The sequence below is a fragment of the Crocodylus porosus genome, unplaced genomic scaffold, assembly GCF_001723895.1.
Source record: "Crocodylus porosus isolate Cpor-Errol unplaced genomic scaffold, CroPor_comp1, whole genome shotgun sequence".
Taxonomy (NCBI): domain Eukaryota; kingdom Metazoa; phylum Chordata; order Crocodylia; family Crocodylidae; genus Crocodylus; species Crocodylus porosus.
The window spans coordinates 37403727-37425021 of NW_017728918.1; the positions used below are offsets into that span (position 1 = coordinate 37403727).

The 21295-nt window shown below is 42.7% G+C and overlaps 1 protein-coding gene across 6 annotated transcripts in view; it reads left to right on the plus strand.

The window, feature by feature from the left end:
• Window positions 1–21295, plus strand: part of ARHGEF10 (Rho guanine nucleotide exchange factor 10) — a 210684-nt gene that overhangs the window by 85256 nt on the left and 104133 nt on the right. For all 6 annotated transcript variants that reach the window (XM_019537490.1, XM_019537494.1, XM_019537493.1 and 3 more), the window contains 3 exons: window positions 4038–4208; window positions 7352–7497; window positions 17104–17279. In XM_019537490.1, the coding sequence (XP_019393035.1) occupies window positions 4038–4208; window positions 7352–7497; window positions 17104–17279 (493 nt within the window). The remainder of the gene's footprint in view (window positions 1–4037; window positions 4209–7351; window positions 7498–17103; window positions 17280–21295) is intronic.

Below are 21295 nucleotides of genomic sequence, written 5' to 3' on the forward strand. Positions count from 1 at the left end.
CTCCTTCTGGGGCTCACCTGCTGCTCAACAGTTCAGGAGGGTGAAAAGTTTGTCCTTGGAGCAGGAGAGAGGGAAAGGCTGGGAATGGTGCATCCTGGGATGCTTTGGGATTCCAAATGGGTTGTTTTATGTAAGTGGAATGGTCAGAAATTCACTTAAAACTAGCTAAGTAACGCCAATCAGTGATAATCCTCCGGTGAAGTGACTGAAAGGTACTTAGCACTAGTTAATAAGCCTGAATGTGCAAGCTTTCAAATTTTAAGCACTCTTAAGAGCTAAGTGCAAGGTGCAGTCTCACCGTAAGTGCATCCCTTCAGGTGCTAAGCCTAGTTGTTTACCTATCAGGTAAAATTTTGTCATTCCCACACATTGATGATGCTTCATGCTTACCACTTGGGTTTAGCACCTGCAGTTCTTCCTGTCAAGCAACTGTAATCAGTCGTGTATGGATTGTAACCAGCATCCTTAACCAAAAGGAGGATTTTTTTGCATTAGGAGCAAATATTTATTACAAATGGATTTTAAAACAATAATTCATTCTCACGTCCATCTTATTATCAGTTGATTGCTGGCCAAGCAGGCTAGCCTTCTTCGGATAACCCAGATTTCTCTGTCTTTGTATACATCCTTTACATAGCTCCCTACTTTTGAGAGAGTATTCCTTTTTAAACTATTGTAATTCTTTTGTTTGTGTGGTTTACAGACCATTTCCTGTCCTGGCATTGTCTCTTAATAACTCTTGAGTGATTGCAGCAAATCGACTTTCTTGAATCATTCTGTTTTTTTTTCCAGCTTAGCTTTCTTTCCAGTTACTTATTAAACTGATTCAATATATTCATCTACTGAGCATCTCAATAATGAAGCCAACATTCCACATTTACAGAGCAGCTCCAATTCTGTCACACTAGCTGTTATCAATTTCACATTTTGTTGTAGCTGTCACAGAAGGAAACTAGTTTGAGGATGACACCACATAAAGGGTAGAATAAAAAAAGCAAAGATGGTACTGGGAGAGAATTCACAAGTGGACAGATAGGGCTAGCATTGTTGATGGAGTGGAATAGACAGGGAACAGTGGGGTAAGAAATAATCATACATACATAGAGATGTGTGGAAATCGTGGTCAAAGGAAAATATTCAATCCAAATAGTTCAAATGTACACCTTACATTTGGAAAGAGTTGGAAATTATGGCAGTCTTTAGGAACAGGTACTATTTCTTCCTTTGCAGTGACAGTGCAAAGACTGTCAACATGTTAGTGAGTTTATAATAATGAAAATAAAGATGCACTACTAAATCTTCCATTTTCCTGGCCCTTTTGGAGCCCGGCTGCTGAAAAGTCCTTTAGATCATTCAGTTTGTTCATATAAGTGAAACCAATATAAGTTGTAATATCAAATTCAAGAGGAGAGGTATGGTATTGTATTAAAAAACATTGAAAAAAATAGTATACAATACCAACAGTTACTAAATGTAACACTGTACTGAGTAGAGATGCAGAGCTGTATTAAATAAAGCTTAAAAAGAAAAGTCTATTAATGATAACAGCAGTTACAAGTTAAAAAAAATGTTGCTGTTAAGGCAACTGGTGGTATACTATAAATTGTTTTAGAATTGGCTAAAAATATATATTATATTTGAGACTGTTTTATTACAATTGCATGTATGAAAATATGTTAAAATCATATTAAAAGCGTAAGATAATGAGGTTAGAAGGGACCTAAGGAGGTCATTTAATCCACCCTGCTTTTAAAGGCAGGTTAGTCCATGAATAAACCAACCTAATCACATGTCTGTCTAACTTCTCTTAAAAATATCCAAGTATGTTGTTGGTCTCTTTTTTGCAACAAGAGCAAAATACTGTTGGCCCATATTTAGCCTATGGTCCATTATGACCCTTAGGTATTTTTCTTTAGTACTGCACCCTAGCCAGTAATTCTTTAGTCTGTGTATACAGTAGTTCTGTCCCATGAGCTCAATGGCTCAACAGTTCAGTGGGTAGAAAACTGGCTGCATGGTAGGACCCAAAGAGTTCTCATGAAATGGCTAGTGGTGTTCCTTAGGGGTCTGTGCTTGGACTGGTGCTTTTCAACATCTTTATCAATGATTTGGATGTGGGGGTGAAAAGCTCACTGGCCAAGTTTGCAGAAGACACCGAGTTATAGGGCAGCGTGGCCATGCCAGAAGATAGGTTTGCTGATACAGGCAGACCTGGACAGGCTGGAGAGTTGGGCAGTCCGGAACCAGATGAAGTTCAACACTCAGAAGCGTAATGTGCTCTGTCTAGGGGCAAACAATTCCCAACATACCTACAGGCTTGGTGGCAACAATTTGACTTGTGCAATGACTGAAAGGGACCTAGGGGTAGTGATCAACCATTGCATGAACATAAGCCAGCAGTGTGATGCTGTGGCCAGCACGGCAAACAACACACTGTCATGAACTAACCATCTCATGCAAAACTAAGGAAGTGATACTTCCACTGTACTCTGCAGTGGTGAGACCACAGCTGGAGGTACTACGTCCAGTTCTGGGCGTCACACTTCAACAAGGATGTGAAAAAACTTGAGTGGGTCCAGAGAAGAGATGATCAAGGACTTGCAAGACAAGCCAAATGAGGAGAGGCTGAGGGACTTGGGCCTCTTTAGCCTACAGAAGAGAAGGCTGAGAGGGGACTTGGTAGCGGCATACCGCTTCATCAGGGGAGTACATGAAGAACTTGGTGAACAGTAGATGTCTGGATGAATGATTGTCTGTGTGGGAAGGAGAGGCTGAGAGTGGTGTACATATCCTGATTCTGTGGAACTGCAAATTGCTGGTATTGGCTCCATGGAGCAGACCAATGTTACTTCAGCATGAGTTGCTTAAACTTGGCTGGAGATAATCACCCTCTGAAAAGAGTCAAGAGACATAACTTTGAGACACTCGGTGGGCACTTAGCTAGTCTTTTCCTGCCTTAATATTTTGATTCTCCCATCATAAGAGCATTTCACATGTGGGAAAGATAACACGTAACAATATCATCAGTTTTTCTCTTACTCCTGACATACCTGTAAAATCCCTTTTAATTGCCTTTCATGTCCATTGCCTGTTGCATCTGAAATCATGCCTTAGTCTTCCTGATTTTCTTCCTGTATGCCCATGCATGCAATACTCTTATACTTTTCCCTAATAATATGGTTAGGTTTCTACCATTCATAAGATGTTTCCTGGGGTTCCAATTCATTGAAGAGTTCCGTGCTTATCCAGTCCAGCTTCCTGTTATATTTCCTATTCTTTTTTCATGTCAGGATGATTTTCTCCTGCACTGTAATAAGGCTGTCTTAAAGTAGAGCCAGCTACCCTGGACTCCCCGCCCCAATTTGCCTCTCGGGATCCTGCCTATCAGATCCCTGAGTTTGTTAACGTCTACTTCTTCTGAAATCCGTTTTCTTTATTCTGCTGCTCTCCTTTCTTTTCTTAGGAACTTGAGCTCTGACATTTTATGGTCTCTGTCATCCAAAATACCTTCAACCTACACATTCTCAATCAATTCCTCCCTGTTAGCGAGCAGCAAATCGAGAAAAGCTGAGGAGATGGCCTCCTCACCACCATACCAAAAAGTTATCCCTTACACAACCCAAAAACCTGACGGACTTCCTGTGAACTGCTGCGGTAGCTTCCCAGCAGATGTCGTAGTTATTGGAATGTATGCTGATTTCAAAGTATTTTAATACTGTTTGTGTCTGATATTTTTCTGTATTTTAAAAGCTCTTCCTTATCCACTTCCTACAAATAAGCTGTTCAGTTTCATAGGCCAATTTTTTTTTGAAGAACATTCTGCCAAAATAATGATCCAATTTGCTGAAGATTCTAATGGGTTTGTATTTTGTAAGAAGTCATTAATAGCATTGGTCTTATGCTTAATAGCCATTGTCTTATGCATCTAAGAAATATTGGAATATCTTTACACAAAAGTTTAGAGACATATACATCATCTGTAACCTATGTAAGATATCAAATCTGCACTTTTTTTTTCCCTCTCCCCTCCCCACCAGGATATGTTAAAGAATACTACTAAAGGACATCCTGACAGGCTGCCTCTACAGATGGCTCTTACTGAGCTGGAAACGTTGGCAGAGAAATTAAATGAGAGGAAAAGGGATGCAGATCAGCGCTGTGAAATAAAACAAATAGCAAAAGCCATGAACGAACGCTATCTGAATAAGGTTTGGAAAGAAAATTCAGGAGTTTAATATATTGTTAATTCCCTTTTACTTCCCTCCCCCCAAGCAAAATATGGAATGGCTACACAGAGTAGGGGGCTGCAGCCCTTTCTGTGGTGGTTTGGCTGGTGTGTCTTCTCAGTAGCATAGAAGTAATACTGGCAACAGCATAGGGTCCGATGCAGGGCACCTTTTTGAGAAAGTGGGGTAGAAACAGGCTTTGCCTTTTGTCGCCTTTGGGCTGCCATAAAAAAATTCATGGCAGCAGATAGATATCCATACCTTTTGTTATGCCAGCCACAATGTGGCTGTGAGAAAAGGTAGTAATAAACAGTGCAGCTTTATTGCAGTGGACTTCTATTTGCGTTATGATGGGCGAGAACATCATACTCTCCTGTTACCCTAGGCAGGTGTTCTCTGGGCTTGAGGGTCCCAGTCCTTCATGGTCTGTGAATTCCCTGTGCAGAATTGGGCTCCTCAAGCCTGGCTGTCCCCATGTATAGAGATGCACACCCAATAATCTCTGGGGTGCATCTGTGGAAGCAGGGGAAGTCAGGGTTCCCCACTTCCAGAGACTCTCCTCTGAGATTGCTGGCAGTAGGCCCCTGGGAATGGGGAAAATCAGTCCACTGTAGTACAGTCTCAGGGCTGGGGTTGCCTATTAGCTGTCTACATAGATGCACTTCCAGTAATTTCTAGGGCAATTCTCTGGAAACAGCGAACCTCAACCTTTCCTGCTTCCACATGTGTCCCAGAAATTGGCGGGGTGCGTCTCTGCACGTGGGGAAAGCCAGGCAGGTGCCCCAGGAGCCCAGTCTTGGAGACTGCCAGGTACACGTTTCTGGAAGAGGCAGGGCTGGGCAGGTGTTCTTAGGGGGTCCCAGTGCTGGACGTGAATTCCTGGAGCATGTGGGACTGGGCCTCTCAAGCCTGGAAATTGTCAGTGATGTGCTTTTGTAAACAGGCAACACATCCCCCCTTGTCCCTCTAGATTAACAAGCAAGACCATGGGCACCATGTGTTTTGCCCAATGAAGTGGATCAGCTGCGCCAGAGCATATCCTTGACATACACAGGCAGGGTTGATCCACTTTATTTGGCAACATCTTTTTCTAGCTATGTATCTACTGGCTAAAATTTTGCTACTTCATGAATGGTACCAGCAACTGCACTGGTGTTACATAGGAACACTGGGGAAGAATGCCGTGTCCATAGAAAATCCTTACATAGATCATTCTCACAAGAACAATCTGGTTTGACTTGTTTGTGGTCCAGGATTTGATCCTATATGCAGTGCAATGAACTACTACTTCCCTTTAATGACAAGGTAGTTCCAGTATGCCAACAGATGTATCCAATAACTTTTCTGTATTAAATCTGCCTGTACTACTCAATTTTTTGGGTGGTAAAATAAATATTTTCAAGAGAACTGTGAGAGGGACTTAAAAGGAATGGATGCATGAACAACCTTTTTGGCTTTAATCATGAATTCATGTTTGAGCTACCAACTTCATTGTATATAGTTTCATGCCTGTTTTACTGTGCAAATACCTGTGTTCCTTCTAGAAAATGAAGTATGAAATAACCAGAAGGCTATACACATGCACATATACAGATCTATACTCCTACTTCCTAGACTTATTCAAAGGATGAAATACTGAATGATGTCTAAGTAATTTTCTAAAATGAGGTATCAAGTCTTCTCCATCTTCTAGAGCAGGGGTTTTCAACTGAGGGTACAGGTACCCCTGGTGGAAGGCCCCAGGGGGTACATGGCAGTGGGCCAAGAAGACGGTGGCACTTCCAGTTTCGCCAGTGGCACCCCACCCCTCCCTTTGACTGGCTGCACTTGTCAACTGGCCTCTGGGGGACTCTCCACTTCTTGACTGGCCATCGGGGGTACCTTGACCAAAAAAGGTTGAAAACCTCTGTTTTAGAGCATACAACCAAAGCATGAGCATTTCTAGGCATTATGCAGCACTGAAATCTATTTCAGAAAGATGGTGCTGATTAATAAATTATAATTGGAATCATTGTAGGTGCACTTTTTTAAAACTTTTTTATCTGGTTGGTTTAACGTGATCCACTGTACTCGCAACACAGGCAGGACTGCGCCTGTGAGACTGCTTTCAGTTCTGGGGATGCTGGAGGTACAGGGATGATTTAAGACTTTTATCTTTGCCCCCTATGCATTTATACCATAAACTATACTCTGGTTTGTCTAAGTAGCAACATGGTGATTGTCTACAAGTAGCTGAGGGGGTTAAAATAGAAAGAGAAAGATTTTTATGTTTTAGGTACTGGCACCTGTTTGGGTGCTGTGCTATGCCACACCACACCAGTGGGAGCTCTAGGTGCCATCGCATCTCATAATGGCAGTTTCTCATGTACCGTGAGCACTATGGACATACCAAATTTATGGGGGAAGTGGGTGGCACAGCAGCTCCTTTAATCGTGTAGTTCCCCTGCATGCCCCCTGATTGGCAGAGGGGCCCACCACTCTCTCCTGATTGGCAGGGAGGTGAAAACCACGGTTTTAAATATAGCACTGTTCTTGCCTCTGAGCGAGCCAGCAGCAAGTAGCAGGGCCACCAGCGCCAATCAGCAATGGGCAGGGAAGATAGGGAGGTTTGCGGGGAATCCTGAAAGGTTAAAGGAGATGCCGCACAGCCCACTTCCACTGTGAATTTGGTAGGTCCCTAACTATATGTTTTTATCAGTAGTCAGTCAGCTCTGTGGACAAGTGCAGGCAAAGAAGGTGGCCAGTAATCCATACCCTCCTGCCCATACTTGCCTCCTTGGGGAGAGTTGGAACCATGGAGTAATGTGAATGGGCCAGACTAGAAGAGGGGAGAAAGCAGTTGTAGAAATTTATGTTCATACACTCAAGGATTTATAGCAGCATAAAAAGTCCTCAGAGTAGGTGTATGTTTCATCTTAAAGCCCCTTTACATTATCAGAATGTTGTAAAGGGAGTTTAGAGCTTGATCCTCAATGAGACACAAAAGATAGTCAACCCACATCCTTACATTACATTTGAATGTGCTTAACAGTATAGAATGGGGTATCCCATTGTATTTTATTCGTTTTCATACTGGATGATGGATGTTATCTATATTAACTATATTGATGTTTTTTGAACCCTAGTTACTCAGCAGTGGAAACAGATACCTCATACGGACTGATGATATGATAGAAACAGTTTACAATGACAAGGGAGAAATTATCAAAACCAAAGAACGACGACTCTTCATGTTGAATGATGTACTGATGTGTGCAACAGTCAGTGCACGGTAAGGCTCAGTTTACACTCTTGAAAACAATCAATGAGAATTACAGATCGTAGCAAATTGTATGGTCTGCACATACCAGTATTTATTAACTTTTAGGTGATCTTGAATACCGTTTTATTTTTGAAGACTTGGGAATATTTACCTTGTTTTAGGTTATAGGTGAATGTGATGAGCTAAGTGCGAAATCAGTTTTTGTGTGCATATGAACGCACTTTCTCGCATACACACACAGCTAAAATTGACACAATCTGTGGGGGGAAAATCAAATCTGGGGTGAAAACATGGCATTGCAGTTGGTATCAGTGCTCCCATTGACTTCAGTGTGGAGAGAATTCACCCTTCAAACCTAAAGGGATTAAGACTCATGTTCTTAGAGAAAAACATCTTTGCATGTTTTCTTCTACTGTTGTTAGCTATTATTAGTATCAGCCTATCACTTTCCTGTGTGCTGGGTGTTCACACATTTTAGTATCTTGGTTGTACTGTAAATATTTTTTTTCTTGTGTTTGTAAATGCTAAGAGAGAATATGTGGGCCGTTAACCCTTTTTCTAATAGCAGCTTCCCTAAGGTTTAATGTGAGAACAGTTGGTGTATACAGTATGTTACTGAAGTGTGACTATATTAGATAATTCATTACCTATTAGACAATGTTGCAAGTGCTAAGTCTCGATTTGTATCTGTAAGTGAATCCCCATTCCTGTTTAGGAAGATCACAAGCTGGTTTCCTATTAACTAGGAAATGTTATTATTTTTCTTCCCCTTTTATTCAGTCCTTTGGTCACACCTGGATATTTTTTGTGATTCATTGCAGGATTACTTTTTTTTGCTTATATTATTCTGTTCCATGACATCATGGCCTGGATTCTTTGTAACTGTTACTAATGTGGCAAAATGTGGCTTGTTTTTCTTTCACATGTGAAAGGACCCTCACTGAGTTTCAAGTTCCTGAATAAGGCATCTGATACAATTGTCAAACAGTGTTCCTCTTCCTGTGGGCTTCCCCAGCCTAGTTGGGGATGGTAATTTTGATGCATGCATGTGATAGGGATTTGTTAAAACACAAAACCTCATTTCATGAAAACTTGGTTATTTTTTCTCTAGCAGTTGGGATTAGGGCTTGTCTTTTCAACCCACACCTTTTCCATAATAATGTGTTTAGAAAAGCTTTATTCACTTCAGTGAAAGGGCTGCCCACCTCCTACTGCTGTGCATTGTAGGACGTAGACATAGAAACAATTTATGCTGGATAAAAGGGATGGGGCTTTACTGAACATCAGCTGTTCCATGGTAACCGCCTTTGTGAATGCTCTTACCTTGCAGTAAGGGTAGCTGAACTACAGTAATTTAGTTCTCAGTGCTTTGCTAGGCTAAGTTACTGTGGGTCAGTTTCCATTCACTAGAGGGTAAGAGTGTGTACATGGACAGTTATTGCAGAGCAGATGACATGTAGTAAAGCATCACTCACTTTTGCCCTGCAGTAAATGTTATTGTACATCTGGGTCATGCATCCAGATCTGTAGTTGCAGGGTGTCCAGAACTAGGGTTTTTCATAGATTTTTCAACAAGTTTTAAGTCCACATAAGAACATTATTTTGATCTGTTCTGCATCTAGCCCAGAAGGTTTGGCTGAGAGAGCACATATTTTAGGATATTTTTATTTATTTTTGTATCACTGCCAGTGGTATAAATCAGTTATGCTGCTTGTACATGGACTTCTTTCTACTCATGATAATTGTTAAACTGGTAGTTGCTTGGATGTGTCTGAACTCTCTCATGCTCTTATTATTAATTACTTTTAACGTCCATACTTCAGGTAATCTTTGCTTCAGATAAACATTTTCTTTTAGAGTCTCTTTTGTCCTGTATACGATGGGTCTGATCAAGTAAATACAAAGAAATAGACAAAACAAAGCAAAATGGGTATTAACCTATTTCCTTCCAAAGGGAGCTTCATAGTTTCATAGTTGGTAGGGTCAGAAGGGACCCGAGCAGATCATCAAGTCCGACCCCCTGCCATGGGCAGGAAAGAGTACTGGGGTCAAACAACCCCAGCAAGGTGTCTATCTAGCCTCCTTTTGAGCAAGCACTACTTCCCCTGAAAGTTGGTGCCAGCTCCTGGCCACCCTGACTGTGAAGCTTCCTCGGCATACTATTTCCTCACAAATCCTGATGGAGATGTACATTTCCTACAGAAAGCAAATTACTTTTTGATTGCTTTGAGCTACCTATCCAGACTGGGTGAAAAAAAGCAGTAAGCTGTTGCTTGGGGAAGCAGGAAAATGAGGAATTTCAGACTGTTGCCCTCTTTCCTTTGGGGAACTGGGCAGGGAATGGGGGAACATGTTGCCTTTCATAGAATCGTAAAGAAGAGCTAGAAGAGACCTCAAAAGGTCATTTAGTTCAACTCCCTGCCTGAGGCAAGATCATCCCTATCTAAACTGTCCTATACAGCTTCATCATCAAAGCTGTTAGCAAAACTAAACGGTGAACCCAAATATATCACCCTAACTTGCCACAGGTAAAACAGAGGGACCACAGCAGCCAATGCCCTGCTGTGCAAAGGTGGTTGATATATGCTCAGGAGATCCCAGGAAGAAGGCTTCAGCCCCCTTCTACAGGGGTAAGCAGAAGCCCCTAGAATATGTACCAATCTGACCATGTGGTAAAATTCCTTCCAGTGCCCAAATATGGTGATTGGTCTAACTCTGAGCAGAGGGGTAAGACCCCCTAGCCAGGAACCTCTGGGTTTAAGTCCCAGCAGAAGCATTGGCATGCCCCCATCAAAATACCCAGCATTGCCTGCAGCCAACAGCCAGTTCCTCTAAGGAAGGAAAAAAACTTGATACATATAGCAGGGAGAGAGGAGGATTCCCTCTCAACCCCATGCAGCAACCAGCAGAGCCCAGAATCATGGGAACAGGTGTGGGCAAAATATGGCCCACAGGCTGGATCCGGCCCACCAAGCGCCTTCATCTAACCCAACAAATTACAGATGCCTGCAAATGGACTTCCTTAGAATGTATGCCAGTAGCTTACTGGGTTTAGAGTGGAAAACAACTGGCCTGTATTTCCCTGGATCTTCCATTTTGCCTTTTTTAAAGATGTACACTGCATTGGCCCTTTTCCTCTGGTACCTCGCTTGTCTCCCATGACTTCATGAATATCCTTGTTAAAGGCTCCAAGATCTCCTCTGCTATTTCCTTCAGTACCCTTGGATGAAATTCATCTGGGTACTCCAAGATAACGAAGATGGAATCATGAACTCACCCTTAACATTGGACAGCAGGGTGTAACAGGGAGCCTCCAGGTCTTCTTTCTTTAAAAGGGGAAAACAGTAGTAAACAGTGCTCAGGCAGCCAAAAAGGTTTAACGGCAAAGGAATAGGCAGCCAGAGGCTAGAAGCTGAGTGCCTATTGCTGTGCTAGTTGCACAGCAATAGTATGATAGGACAGAGCCACTGCTATACGAGCCAGGATAGCAACAAGAAGCTGCCCATTAGAAGGGGAGAGAAGCAGCTCTGCCAGGGCTAGCAAGCCACTTGCAGGGAATGGGCAGGGCTTGAGCAAAATGTAGGCCAGGACTGGAGCCAGAGCAGTCAGTCTGGCTCCAGAAGCTGCAGAGGGAAGAGCTATTCAGGGAGAGGGCTGCAGCTGCAACACTCAGTGAGGTCTTGGTACAAATGGGAATTGGACAGTAATAAACTGAGACCTTGCAGGGAGTGATGATGCAGGATGAAGGTGGTTTTTGGATGCAGCTAATGAGCTAAGGATTTTATATTGCAGCTTGGGTGCTTATGTTTGGTTTTGTGGATGAAACTGGTGGACCAGGCTTGGTCTATGAGAAGTCAGGAGGTCCCAGAAGTGCCAGAGAGAGAGAGAGGTCAGAGTGAGGGAGGCTGAAAGGGAGAGAGAGAAAGGTAGAGGCAGGGTCAGGTACTCAGAGCCTGAGGAAAGGCAGAGATAGGGTTAAGGGCCCAATGCTGAGAGAGGTGGAACCAGGGCCAGGGGTCCTCAGCCGGAGAGGGGTAGAGATTAGAGCCAGGGGCCTAGTAGCTCATTGCTACAGGGGGGCAATGACTGACAAGGGCATAGAGACTCAGTGCAAAATGGAATGAGACTGGGGGCTGAGGGTCTGAATTGATTAACTGCTAACACCTGTGAGCCTTAGGCACGGCTATAAGAGGTGGTCAGAGGCTGTGAACAGTTGTCCTGGGGCGCGCACATGTCTGGAGGACCAACTAAGTGCAAGGGTTGGAATGAGTCCAGCAGGGTTTATGGGGATCTGCTGGCAGGAAGGCAGGATGGAGCTGCTCTAGGGCCCTGAGGAAGCCTCTCTTTCCAAGCTTTGCTAAGAACATCAAGGCATAGCAGGTGGTATTGAAAGGAGGGTACCTAGAGCCAGAGCAGGAAATGAGCTAAGTGACCACCAGAGGGTATCGTGGTTTCCCCTGGAATGCCAGTCATATTAATAGGGGCCCATAGGAAGAAGAATAAAATGCATCTTGCACCTTATCTGTTTCATCTAAGGAACTTTAGGATTTATGACTCTCTGAGAACCCTTGTAAAAATAGATTAGTATTATCAGCATATGCTTGTATTCTGAAGATTCAGAAGTGGTCATAGATTCACAGATGTTAGGGTCAGAAGGGACCTTAGTAGGTCATCGTGTCCGACCCCCTGCATAGGCATTTCTCTACTAAATCTTCCCTTTCTGAATTATCTTCCCTTTATATTTGTCATTTATTTTCTGAAATTTCCTTCTAATATGATGCATATTCACCTGATAAAATAAGGAGTAATGTCTAGCCTTAATGTCCTTTTACAACTTTTCTTTTGTTACTGGTATAGGAAAGCTGTTTATGGGGGAAGCAAAAAGGATGTTCTTTACCAGTGGTTCCCAACCTTTTTTTTCCATGACCCACTGCTGGGAGTGGAGTGCGATGATGAGGGAGCTCCTGGCACATGCTGTGGCTCATCTTTTGTGTGTGGCACTGCTGGAATTACCCCTGTGTTATGAATTAGCTCTTAAAGCCACGTGCAGTTCGCTCTAGGCTGGGGCAATGATCACGCAGAGCAAGTATCCAAAGTCAAATACAGAATCTTTATTCGCTCGAGCGAGGTGCCCCTACAGAGAGGGACCCTGCCTACTAGTTATTATACTTTTTTTATACTCTCTAAAAGCAAAAGCGTTAGTTCGTGATTAGCTCGTGCTTGTAAAAATACCCAATCATCTATTAACTAAATCACTATTCTATCCAATCAAGCAGCACTGTGGGCGTGAACACCGAAGTCTAACTCTCGTGAATTACATGCCCCCTATATTTTGTCTCAAGATGTTTCTTTATCTAACAAAAACAAATCATGCCCAACATTCAAGGTTTTCCTGTTGACGAGACTCCCCTGGATTCAGCTAGTTCCGTATCTTATCAATAACCCTCACACAGTACCACTTTTCCCTCCCTGCAGTCTTGTAAGTGCTGTGTCCGCTTTTATGAAATGGAGGCGAAAGGAGAAAGAAATGGCCTCACTTTTAACATTACAAAGCCTTGCTTTAACCCTACAAGATTCATATACAACAGTCCCCCCTTTTCTTTGGCTCGTCAGAGAGTTATACGGGAACAGAGGAATAACTATAGCCGCAGACTACGTTCATAATAGTCTTACAACACCTGCGACCCTCATTTGGGTCATGACCTGGGGTTGGGAACTGAGTCTCATTCTGCCTGGCCCAGTGACCTGCCCATTTGATTTGGTGTTGCTTTCTATCCATGTTACCAGTGTACCAGATGATACAGAATCTGACTTATTGAGAACTGTCACTCATCTCATTCTTCTAGGCTAGGGCATGAGAAACAGAATAAAACTTCTTGAACACACCCTAACCTTTATTTGCTGGATTTTCCATTTGTAGAGACAGAAGAGACAGTCTGGTCTTTGATCTGGAAAATCCTATAGCCACCGTCACCCATGATTGCAAGGGGAACCCATCTAGAGTGGAAGCTTTTATTTTATTCTAGACTGCATTATCTCATACCAAATAATACCTTCATGCTAAACAGAAATTCACTGTCCATGACCAAGAATGCAATTGGCAAACTGCAATACATTAATATTTTTCACTATGAAACGGTTTCACTGTATACAGTTTTCTCTCTATATAAATTAAACTAAAAGTACTGTGTTAAAGATGCATTAAGACAGCACTGGTCACTTAAAACTATTAAGAAAGGAAAAAGACATTGATTTGGTATTTGAAATGCAGTAGATTTGAAAAATGATGGTTAGTCTATGAAAACCTAATAGAAGATAATGGAATATATAAATTTTCATTCTTTGGGAAATAAATACTTAGTAAAATAAAATTTAGCCTCAGACCTGTGAGAACAGGTAGAACATTGCTAATATGAATAAAAACTTGTGCTGTAATTGTGCAGATTTTAAGACATTCCCAGAATGTCATCAGTTTCAGACTATGAAAGACTTCCTAAAATAAGCAGCAAATAGGAACATTTTGGAGAGCATATACCTTTCTTTTTAAGTGTTCAGCCGTTGGTTGGTTTGTTCTTGGTGCATGCATTGTATTCATGTCAGTAAAGGTCATGTGGCTAAAGCCCTTTGGCCTTTAGTTAGCCTCACTGGTATGTTTGAGTAATTCCTCCAGTTTAGTGAGGAGGTGGAATTGGCCATTGAAGCTGAAGTTAGTTGTTTAGCTAACTTTTGAACAATGAACAGGTAAAGTAAGCAGAAGAGTTTTGGAAGCAGTTTTGAGAGATTCACATTCTAGATGCAGTCCTTTTCTGGATCTTGTGATTGCCTCTAATGGATCAGTAATTGTGATCTGCAGTGGATATGCAGAGAGCCAAAAGGGTCTTCCTGTATATGATGATCAAGTCAGTAAGCTCACAGATAAAAATATAGTATATAATAAACTTAGACTTCTTTAAAGCAGAGCTGTTAAACTTGGTCCCTGCCCTGTATTGGATCTGGACTGTAGGGTTCCTTGCAGGCCAGATCCAGACCCAGCAGTGGTGGGTTCAAGAAGCTCTGGTGGTGGCAGGACCAACAGCAAGCCAAGCAGTGGTGAGGCTAAGGCAGGGGTGGGAAAAATATGGCCTGTGGGCCCACCGACTGACTGTATCTGGTACACTGGTGGGCAGCTACCAACTCATGGGATCCAGCCTGCTGGTGGCCAGTGGCTCTGGCCCCAGCCACCACATAGTCCTGGACAGTGGGCAGGACGGCCTTTGTCTCACAGGGTGGGTGGGTGGGACTGCTGCTGCCCAGAGCTGATTCAGCGATGTTATATGTGGACCCATGCAGATGCCCCAGTTCCCACCCAGAATCTGTTAGGTGCATCCATAGCTGATGCTGGCAGCTGCCCAGGGCTGTTTTTGCTGCACTGGATGGATCATAGCATAAGCTGCAGATGGAGCTGGCAGGTTCTGGATGTAGATTAGGACTGGGGTGTGCTACAGCTCCAGGCAGGGAGGGACAGGGTTGTAGGGAGGAAGGGGAGAGAGAGAGAGAAAGAAAGGATCAGGGCATGCTACAGCTCTGGGGAGGGAAGAAGTGGGAGAGAGAAAGAGAGAAGGGGTGAGGATGGGGTTGGGGCATGCTACAGGTCTGGACAGGGGGAGAGAGGGGAAGGATTGGGGCATGCTGCAGCTCTGGGGAGGAAGGGAAGGACTGAGGCAGGGAGAGAGGGGGTGGAGGTTGGGGGATCAGGGCATGCTACAGCTCCAGGGAGGGGGGAGAGAGAGAGATGTGGCCACACCTGGGCCAAGAGCCCTAGGACAAATGGAGCTGTGTCCTTGCTTGCCTGTCCCTTCCCACCATTGACAGGCATGTCTATTGGGGTCTCATAGTCCCAGGTTCTGTGGCAGGCACACTCCTAACCTGGCTGGCCAGGAGCCCTACAGGCTTGAAACTTGGTTCTGCAAGGCATTTGTTTGATGCCTCAGCTTTAGGGATTTTGACTTTTATATACATGGTATCTTGATTAATAAATGAGAGCAATCCAGAATCAGCATAGCACACATTAAATAATTTGCTGACTACTAGTTTTTAATGTGTAATTGTACTTTGAGAATTATAACTAAATATGTATGTTTCCTGTGGGGTCCTGCAGGAATCTGGTTTTAGCTTATTCTGCTTAACTTTTTTTATCAGTGACCTCTAAGAAAGCATACATCTCTTATTGATAAAGCTTGCTGATGTGACACTGTAGCCAAAAGAACTAAGGCAGCATTGAAGGTATAATCAAGGAAAGTTTGAATAGGAGTAAGGTACCCATACTACCTTTCATGGGTGTGTTTAGGGGATGCACATGCAAAAGGGGGATGCACATGGTGAGGTGCATCAGCACATATCAAACAACATATCTTATTCCAGTTAAAAATAAACTAGAAGCTTTACCAATATGCTAATAATTAGGCAGTTTAAGACTGAAGAAAAAATCAAATAACTTCATTGCAGTGAGTAAAAACAATTTAAAGAGACATGAAATAGGAGCTTCGTTACCAGTAACAGCTATCAGCCAGCAGAATTGCAGAACAAAGGATAGCTTTACTGGTGGAACATCAAGACCATTAAAAAGAAGAGGGTGTTATTAACACCTGTGGAATAAAGAGTTTAGAAGGGATCAGGTAAATTATAATAAACCACAAAGTAAATTGACTCCCTCATCAACACTGCCTGACTAGAAACTCTGCTGCCATGCCAAGTAGTTGGTTTTAAATTTTGGATGGGCCAAGAATCAAAGTGGGCTACCAGTACAGTCCCTCCCCCCTAGATTCACCTCTGCTTCCTTGCTTTTTGTATAGGTATGGTTGCTGCTTGAATACTGTGTCCAGTTCTGGTGGTGCTAGGTCATGAAGAATGCTGATCAAGTGGGTTCAGAGAAGAGCTACAGAAATGATTAAATGACTGGAAAACTTGCCTTATAAAGAAAGACACCAAGAGCTCCACATATCAAAGAAAATATGAAAGCACAGTACATCAGACCTATGTGATAATGGACTCCTTGCTTTAGGAGGCAGGGGCATAGCAGTGTCTTAAAGTTTAAAGCCATAACAAATTTGGACTAGAATTGAAGTCCTGTTTAAGAGTTTTTATTAACCATTGGAACAATTTACCAAAGTTTTCAATGGTTCTTGATTTGCTCACACATTTTATCAAGGTTAGATGTATGCTCTGGCTCCCACAAAAAATATTAAGTTCTTTGTCTTGTGGCAAGTACCATAGCTCAGAGTGGCTGATTGTAGTGGTTCTTTCTGGCCTGTAATGCATGAATCATTATTTCAGTTTTGTCTGGGAGCTGACTCATTTACCATCAGAGATGATTTACCTAATTAGCAGTTCTCTATTAGTAGAGAATGTTTTCTGAAATGTTTGAGCACTTCAGAAATTGTTTGTCATTATGGACTTTTCTTTGCCTGACACTTACACCTATAACATTTGTGTGTGTGTATATTTCTTAAATATTATGCACAAGATACAGACTTCTATGTAGGTAGATTTTGTAAGTTAAAATAAAAATTGAAATGATTGATAACATGAGCAATTTTTATAATAGCTCATAAAATCATTAATTTATTTGTCTTCCAGGTCTTCCTATGAAAGTAGTGGCATTGTGGCAACTGGCCAAAGGTATTTATTAAAATGGAGTGTGCCTCTTGGACAAGTAGAAGTCATTGAATATGGCAGCAGTGAAGGACAAGGAGAGAATTGCAGGTTCCCACCTCAGCATTCTGCAGAGAATGTAGTTGTCAGTATTAAGCCAAGTAAGCAAAAATCCTAATATCTGATGGCTTTTATATTCTTTATTCCTTCTGTGGGGAGGGTGAGGAAGAAGCATAACATACTGGCTGCTTATGTAGAAGTACTGTCTATCCACAGCGGCCACTTTTTTTACTCTGGGAGAAAAATTATGAACTTTGTGTACCCGTGGTTTCTTCAGAAAGAGCAGGGACTCTCCCTGAAGAAACTGAATGCATGTCCAAGCCCAAAGTGTGAACTTTTCTTCTTTATTATGGAAAAGGGTGGGACACTCATTAGCATTCCTGCTCTCTCTACTGTTGGAGCAAAGTAGGCATTACTGGATGCATTTACGTGCGTAATTAATGCACACAAATAAACTTTGGAGCTTATTGCTCCAGTATTGTTCCCAGGAGCACCATTTGAATGTGCACCCACCTGGGAGCAATAAACTACAGAGCAGTAAGCCCCAAAGTTTATTCAAGTGCAGTATGTTGAACTGGGTTGGAACAGCCCCAGCTGGCAGGGGATCCAGGAGATACGTCCACTGCATACTTACACATTATTGCAGCATCTGTAACAACAGCAAGGCCACAAGAGAGGCCTGGGGATACACAGTGGCCTGTTTTGAGCAGCTCGTTTTTACGAGTGGTCTGTCACTTACCCACTTGGCCAGTTCCCAAATGTTTCTGTATTGAGCCGGAACAGAGCAACTGCCACATAAAGTCAAGCCAGCCCTATATTCTCCCCATCTCAGTTGCCAGTGCCATCCTTTAGGGAAAGCTGTACTTTCATTAATTTTTTCGTAGTGGACATATATGGAATAATCCACTTACAGGCAAAGTCCATTTGTTTCTCCTTCTTAAGTGACTAGATACATTTTTCAGAGGTGCTTAAGTCCCATTTTCAAAAATGACTTAAGCACTAAGAGATTTCTATTGGAAGGCAATAGGAGGCTAAGTCTTCTAGTTATGTCTGTCCCTCTTGAAAATGGGACTCTGACTGCTACATCACCTGGATATCTTTTGAAAGTGTTACTCTCAGTAGTCCACATTAAAACCAGTCCAGTATGTTGTTCTCCTTAGCTGATTTCAAGCAGCGAACCTTAAAGTAGCCAGCACTGATTAGGAATGTGCCTATTTTTTGGGAAAGCTCTGCTCATTTCCTATTGCATTCTCCTACCAACCATTCAAGGCAGGATAAAGTCAAAATAAAACAAGCAGATAATGCTAATAAGAGGAGATAAAAGAAAGTAATAGGTTTAGAGTATGTCTACACCAAGTGTTGCTGTACAGTGTGGTGATACTTAACACTCACTCTAAATGAGCTAACCCAGGCAACAGAAACAGTTGAGCTCAGTAGCAAGAGTTCAGTAGCACAGAGCTCTCTCCAGTGTATTACCTTGCGGTGTTCAGGATAGACACAGCACTTTAACATAGTGTTGTGTATATGCAAGTAAGCAAATACTTTTCAACAGTAATCAGACACTTGTTCCCTGCCAAATAAAACATGATTAGCGAACGTTCTCCCCCTGCTCATCTTTGTATACCCTACCCATCACTCTGCATCTTGGCTTATTATTGGACATATATGAATTCTGTTTACATTTCCTCTGTAATTCTTAGAGCTCAGCTACTAAAAATTAAAGGAGCATGTGAACTTGCAATGTAAAAGTAAAACTACCAAATCTGTGAACATTTATAGGAGCATCATTGTATGTGAATAGGACAATGTTTTTGGTATCAAATGATTTTGACTAAATTAGAGAGAGAGAGTCATGAGTCCAAGCTCACTTAATCACGTGTTGTGTAAGGACATGCACCTGATGAAGTGAGCTTGGGTTCACAAAAGCTTACGCTGTATCTCATATTTAGTCTGTGAGGTGCAAATCTACCTTGCCTTCTCCCTCACTTTAGATTAATGTGGCTAATTACCTCTTCCAATTTTGTAGTGTTATAATCAGGTATCCTGGTTTTCTCTGTTTAAAAGTCCTGTGTGGGTTCCAGGCTGCTGGCAGGGAGTGAGCTGTGGGTAGACATGAGCCACTAAGTGCTGCCCACCAGTGGAGCTGTAGCTTCCCCTCCCCTCCAGGGGCTGGGTCTACAGGCCTCTCCTGTGCCGGGATCCTGATCCTGCCACAGCACCAAGACTCCCAGCCATGCAGTGGGTCTGTGTCCCATCGCCCCCTCCCCCTCCCCCCCAGCTGTTGGGCCCAGGCAGGGCAATGGGCTCCCTATGCCTCCATCATGCCTGTGTTGCTGCAGCCCACACCTGGCAATTGCCAGGGCCTCTTCAGCTCACCCTAGGGAAAAGGGGAATTTGATTCCAGCAGAGTGGCCTCCGCCAGACACACTGCGTCCTTCCCCTCCTGCCTGTGGTGCTGGGACCATGCACAGCCTGGTCCTGCCCTGAGGCAGGGCTGAGCGCATGGCTGGCTCAGCCTAAGGAGATGCTACAGCAGCTAGAGCAGGCAATGCTGGGTCTGAGGGGTCACTGCCAGCCCCTTGTGCAGTGAGCATGGGCCTTAGAAGTTTGCTTCTGCTGATGGGGTTAATGAGGTTTGGTGCTTGTTTGAAGTCTGGGATTGCTTTATGACTAGGCTTGTAAAGGCTAGGGTCTCTTTCTAGTATGGGTTGCAATTGTGTGAGTATTTTCTGTGTGGGTTTGAGGGAGAGGTGATTATGTCATAACCAGCAGTGTGCGATTAGTGGGGGTTTTCCTTCTGTACTGTAGGAATTCCTTACGTGGTGTTTGGGTGGCTCTTTCAGATGTGTGATCACCCACTTTCAGTTCATGTAGTCCATAGGCCTATTATACTCATTTTCACAGTCATCTGTTTCTAAGAATCAGGCCTTATAAACTATTTACAACTCTAAAGAAGCATTCAGACAGGAAAGTAGGACTAATTTTAAAGTAATCCTTCTTTTGTTAGTGTGAAAGTAATTTATATCTTTTTCCTGTTCCTGATATATGTGTGCCAGAAACGTTGTGGTGATGTTTAAATAAAAGCCTAAGCTGAAAAATAAATGGGTCAGAGAAGACTTTGTTGTGATATGCCTACATTGAGTTCCCACAAGGTGTTGGAGTTTATTAGTGTTAAACTGGGTCATCAAATGTAAGAAAGAACCACAACTCAAGACCAGAGAGAACTTGGCCAGGTCAATAAATATTACTCAGAGATTCCTTCTTACTCAGTGGCCAAAAATCTTTCTAAGCCAGACACTCTTGTTAACTATTGTTCTTCTTCAGCGTGTGTCAAATTTGTGATCCACTGTTTTGTGCCACTGCTGAACACTTAGTCACCTGATTACGCATACCAGCTTCAGTGGAATTATCTTGTGTGCATCTGTTCACTAGTAAAAAAAAAACATTCTTGTTTTCAGTGAGGTTGACTTGGAGGGAGATCACTTCCCATTTCTATATCACTTTCCCCATCTGTAAGAAAGGGGATCATAATCCCAGCCTGTTTACCCTACAGGGGCCTTGTGCAGTTTAATTGCTTTCATATTTTAAGGTCTGCGTGAGTATTCAGTAATGTTAATCACTAGTGACTTATTGTTTGTTGTTTGATTACATGTCAAATAACTGACATGGGTGTTCTTCTAGGGTTCCTTTTAATATATTCCTCTTAACCTTGAACTCTTTTTGTAATTTATGGCATTAGTTTGGGGATTATTTTCTGCTTTGTTGCCTTTTTTTACTTTTTGATCAATTTTTTTAAGAGGCTGATTGCACATTTAGGACCTGTTAGAATCTTATTTTTTCATAGATTTCATAGATATTAGGGCTGGAAGGGACCTTGGAAGATAATCAAGTTCAGCCCCCTGCCTGAAGGGCAGGAAGTCAGCTGGGGTCAGAGGATTCCAGCAAGATAAGCATCCAATTTGCTCTTGAAGGTGTTCAGTGTAGGTGCTTGAACAACCTCTGATGGCAGGCTGTTCCAGGCCTTGGGGGCTTGGACAGTAAAGAAGTTCTTCCTTATGTCCAGCCTGAAACGTTCTTGTAGTAGTTTATGACCGTTCGACCTCATCATCCCTTGGGG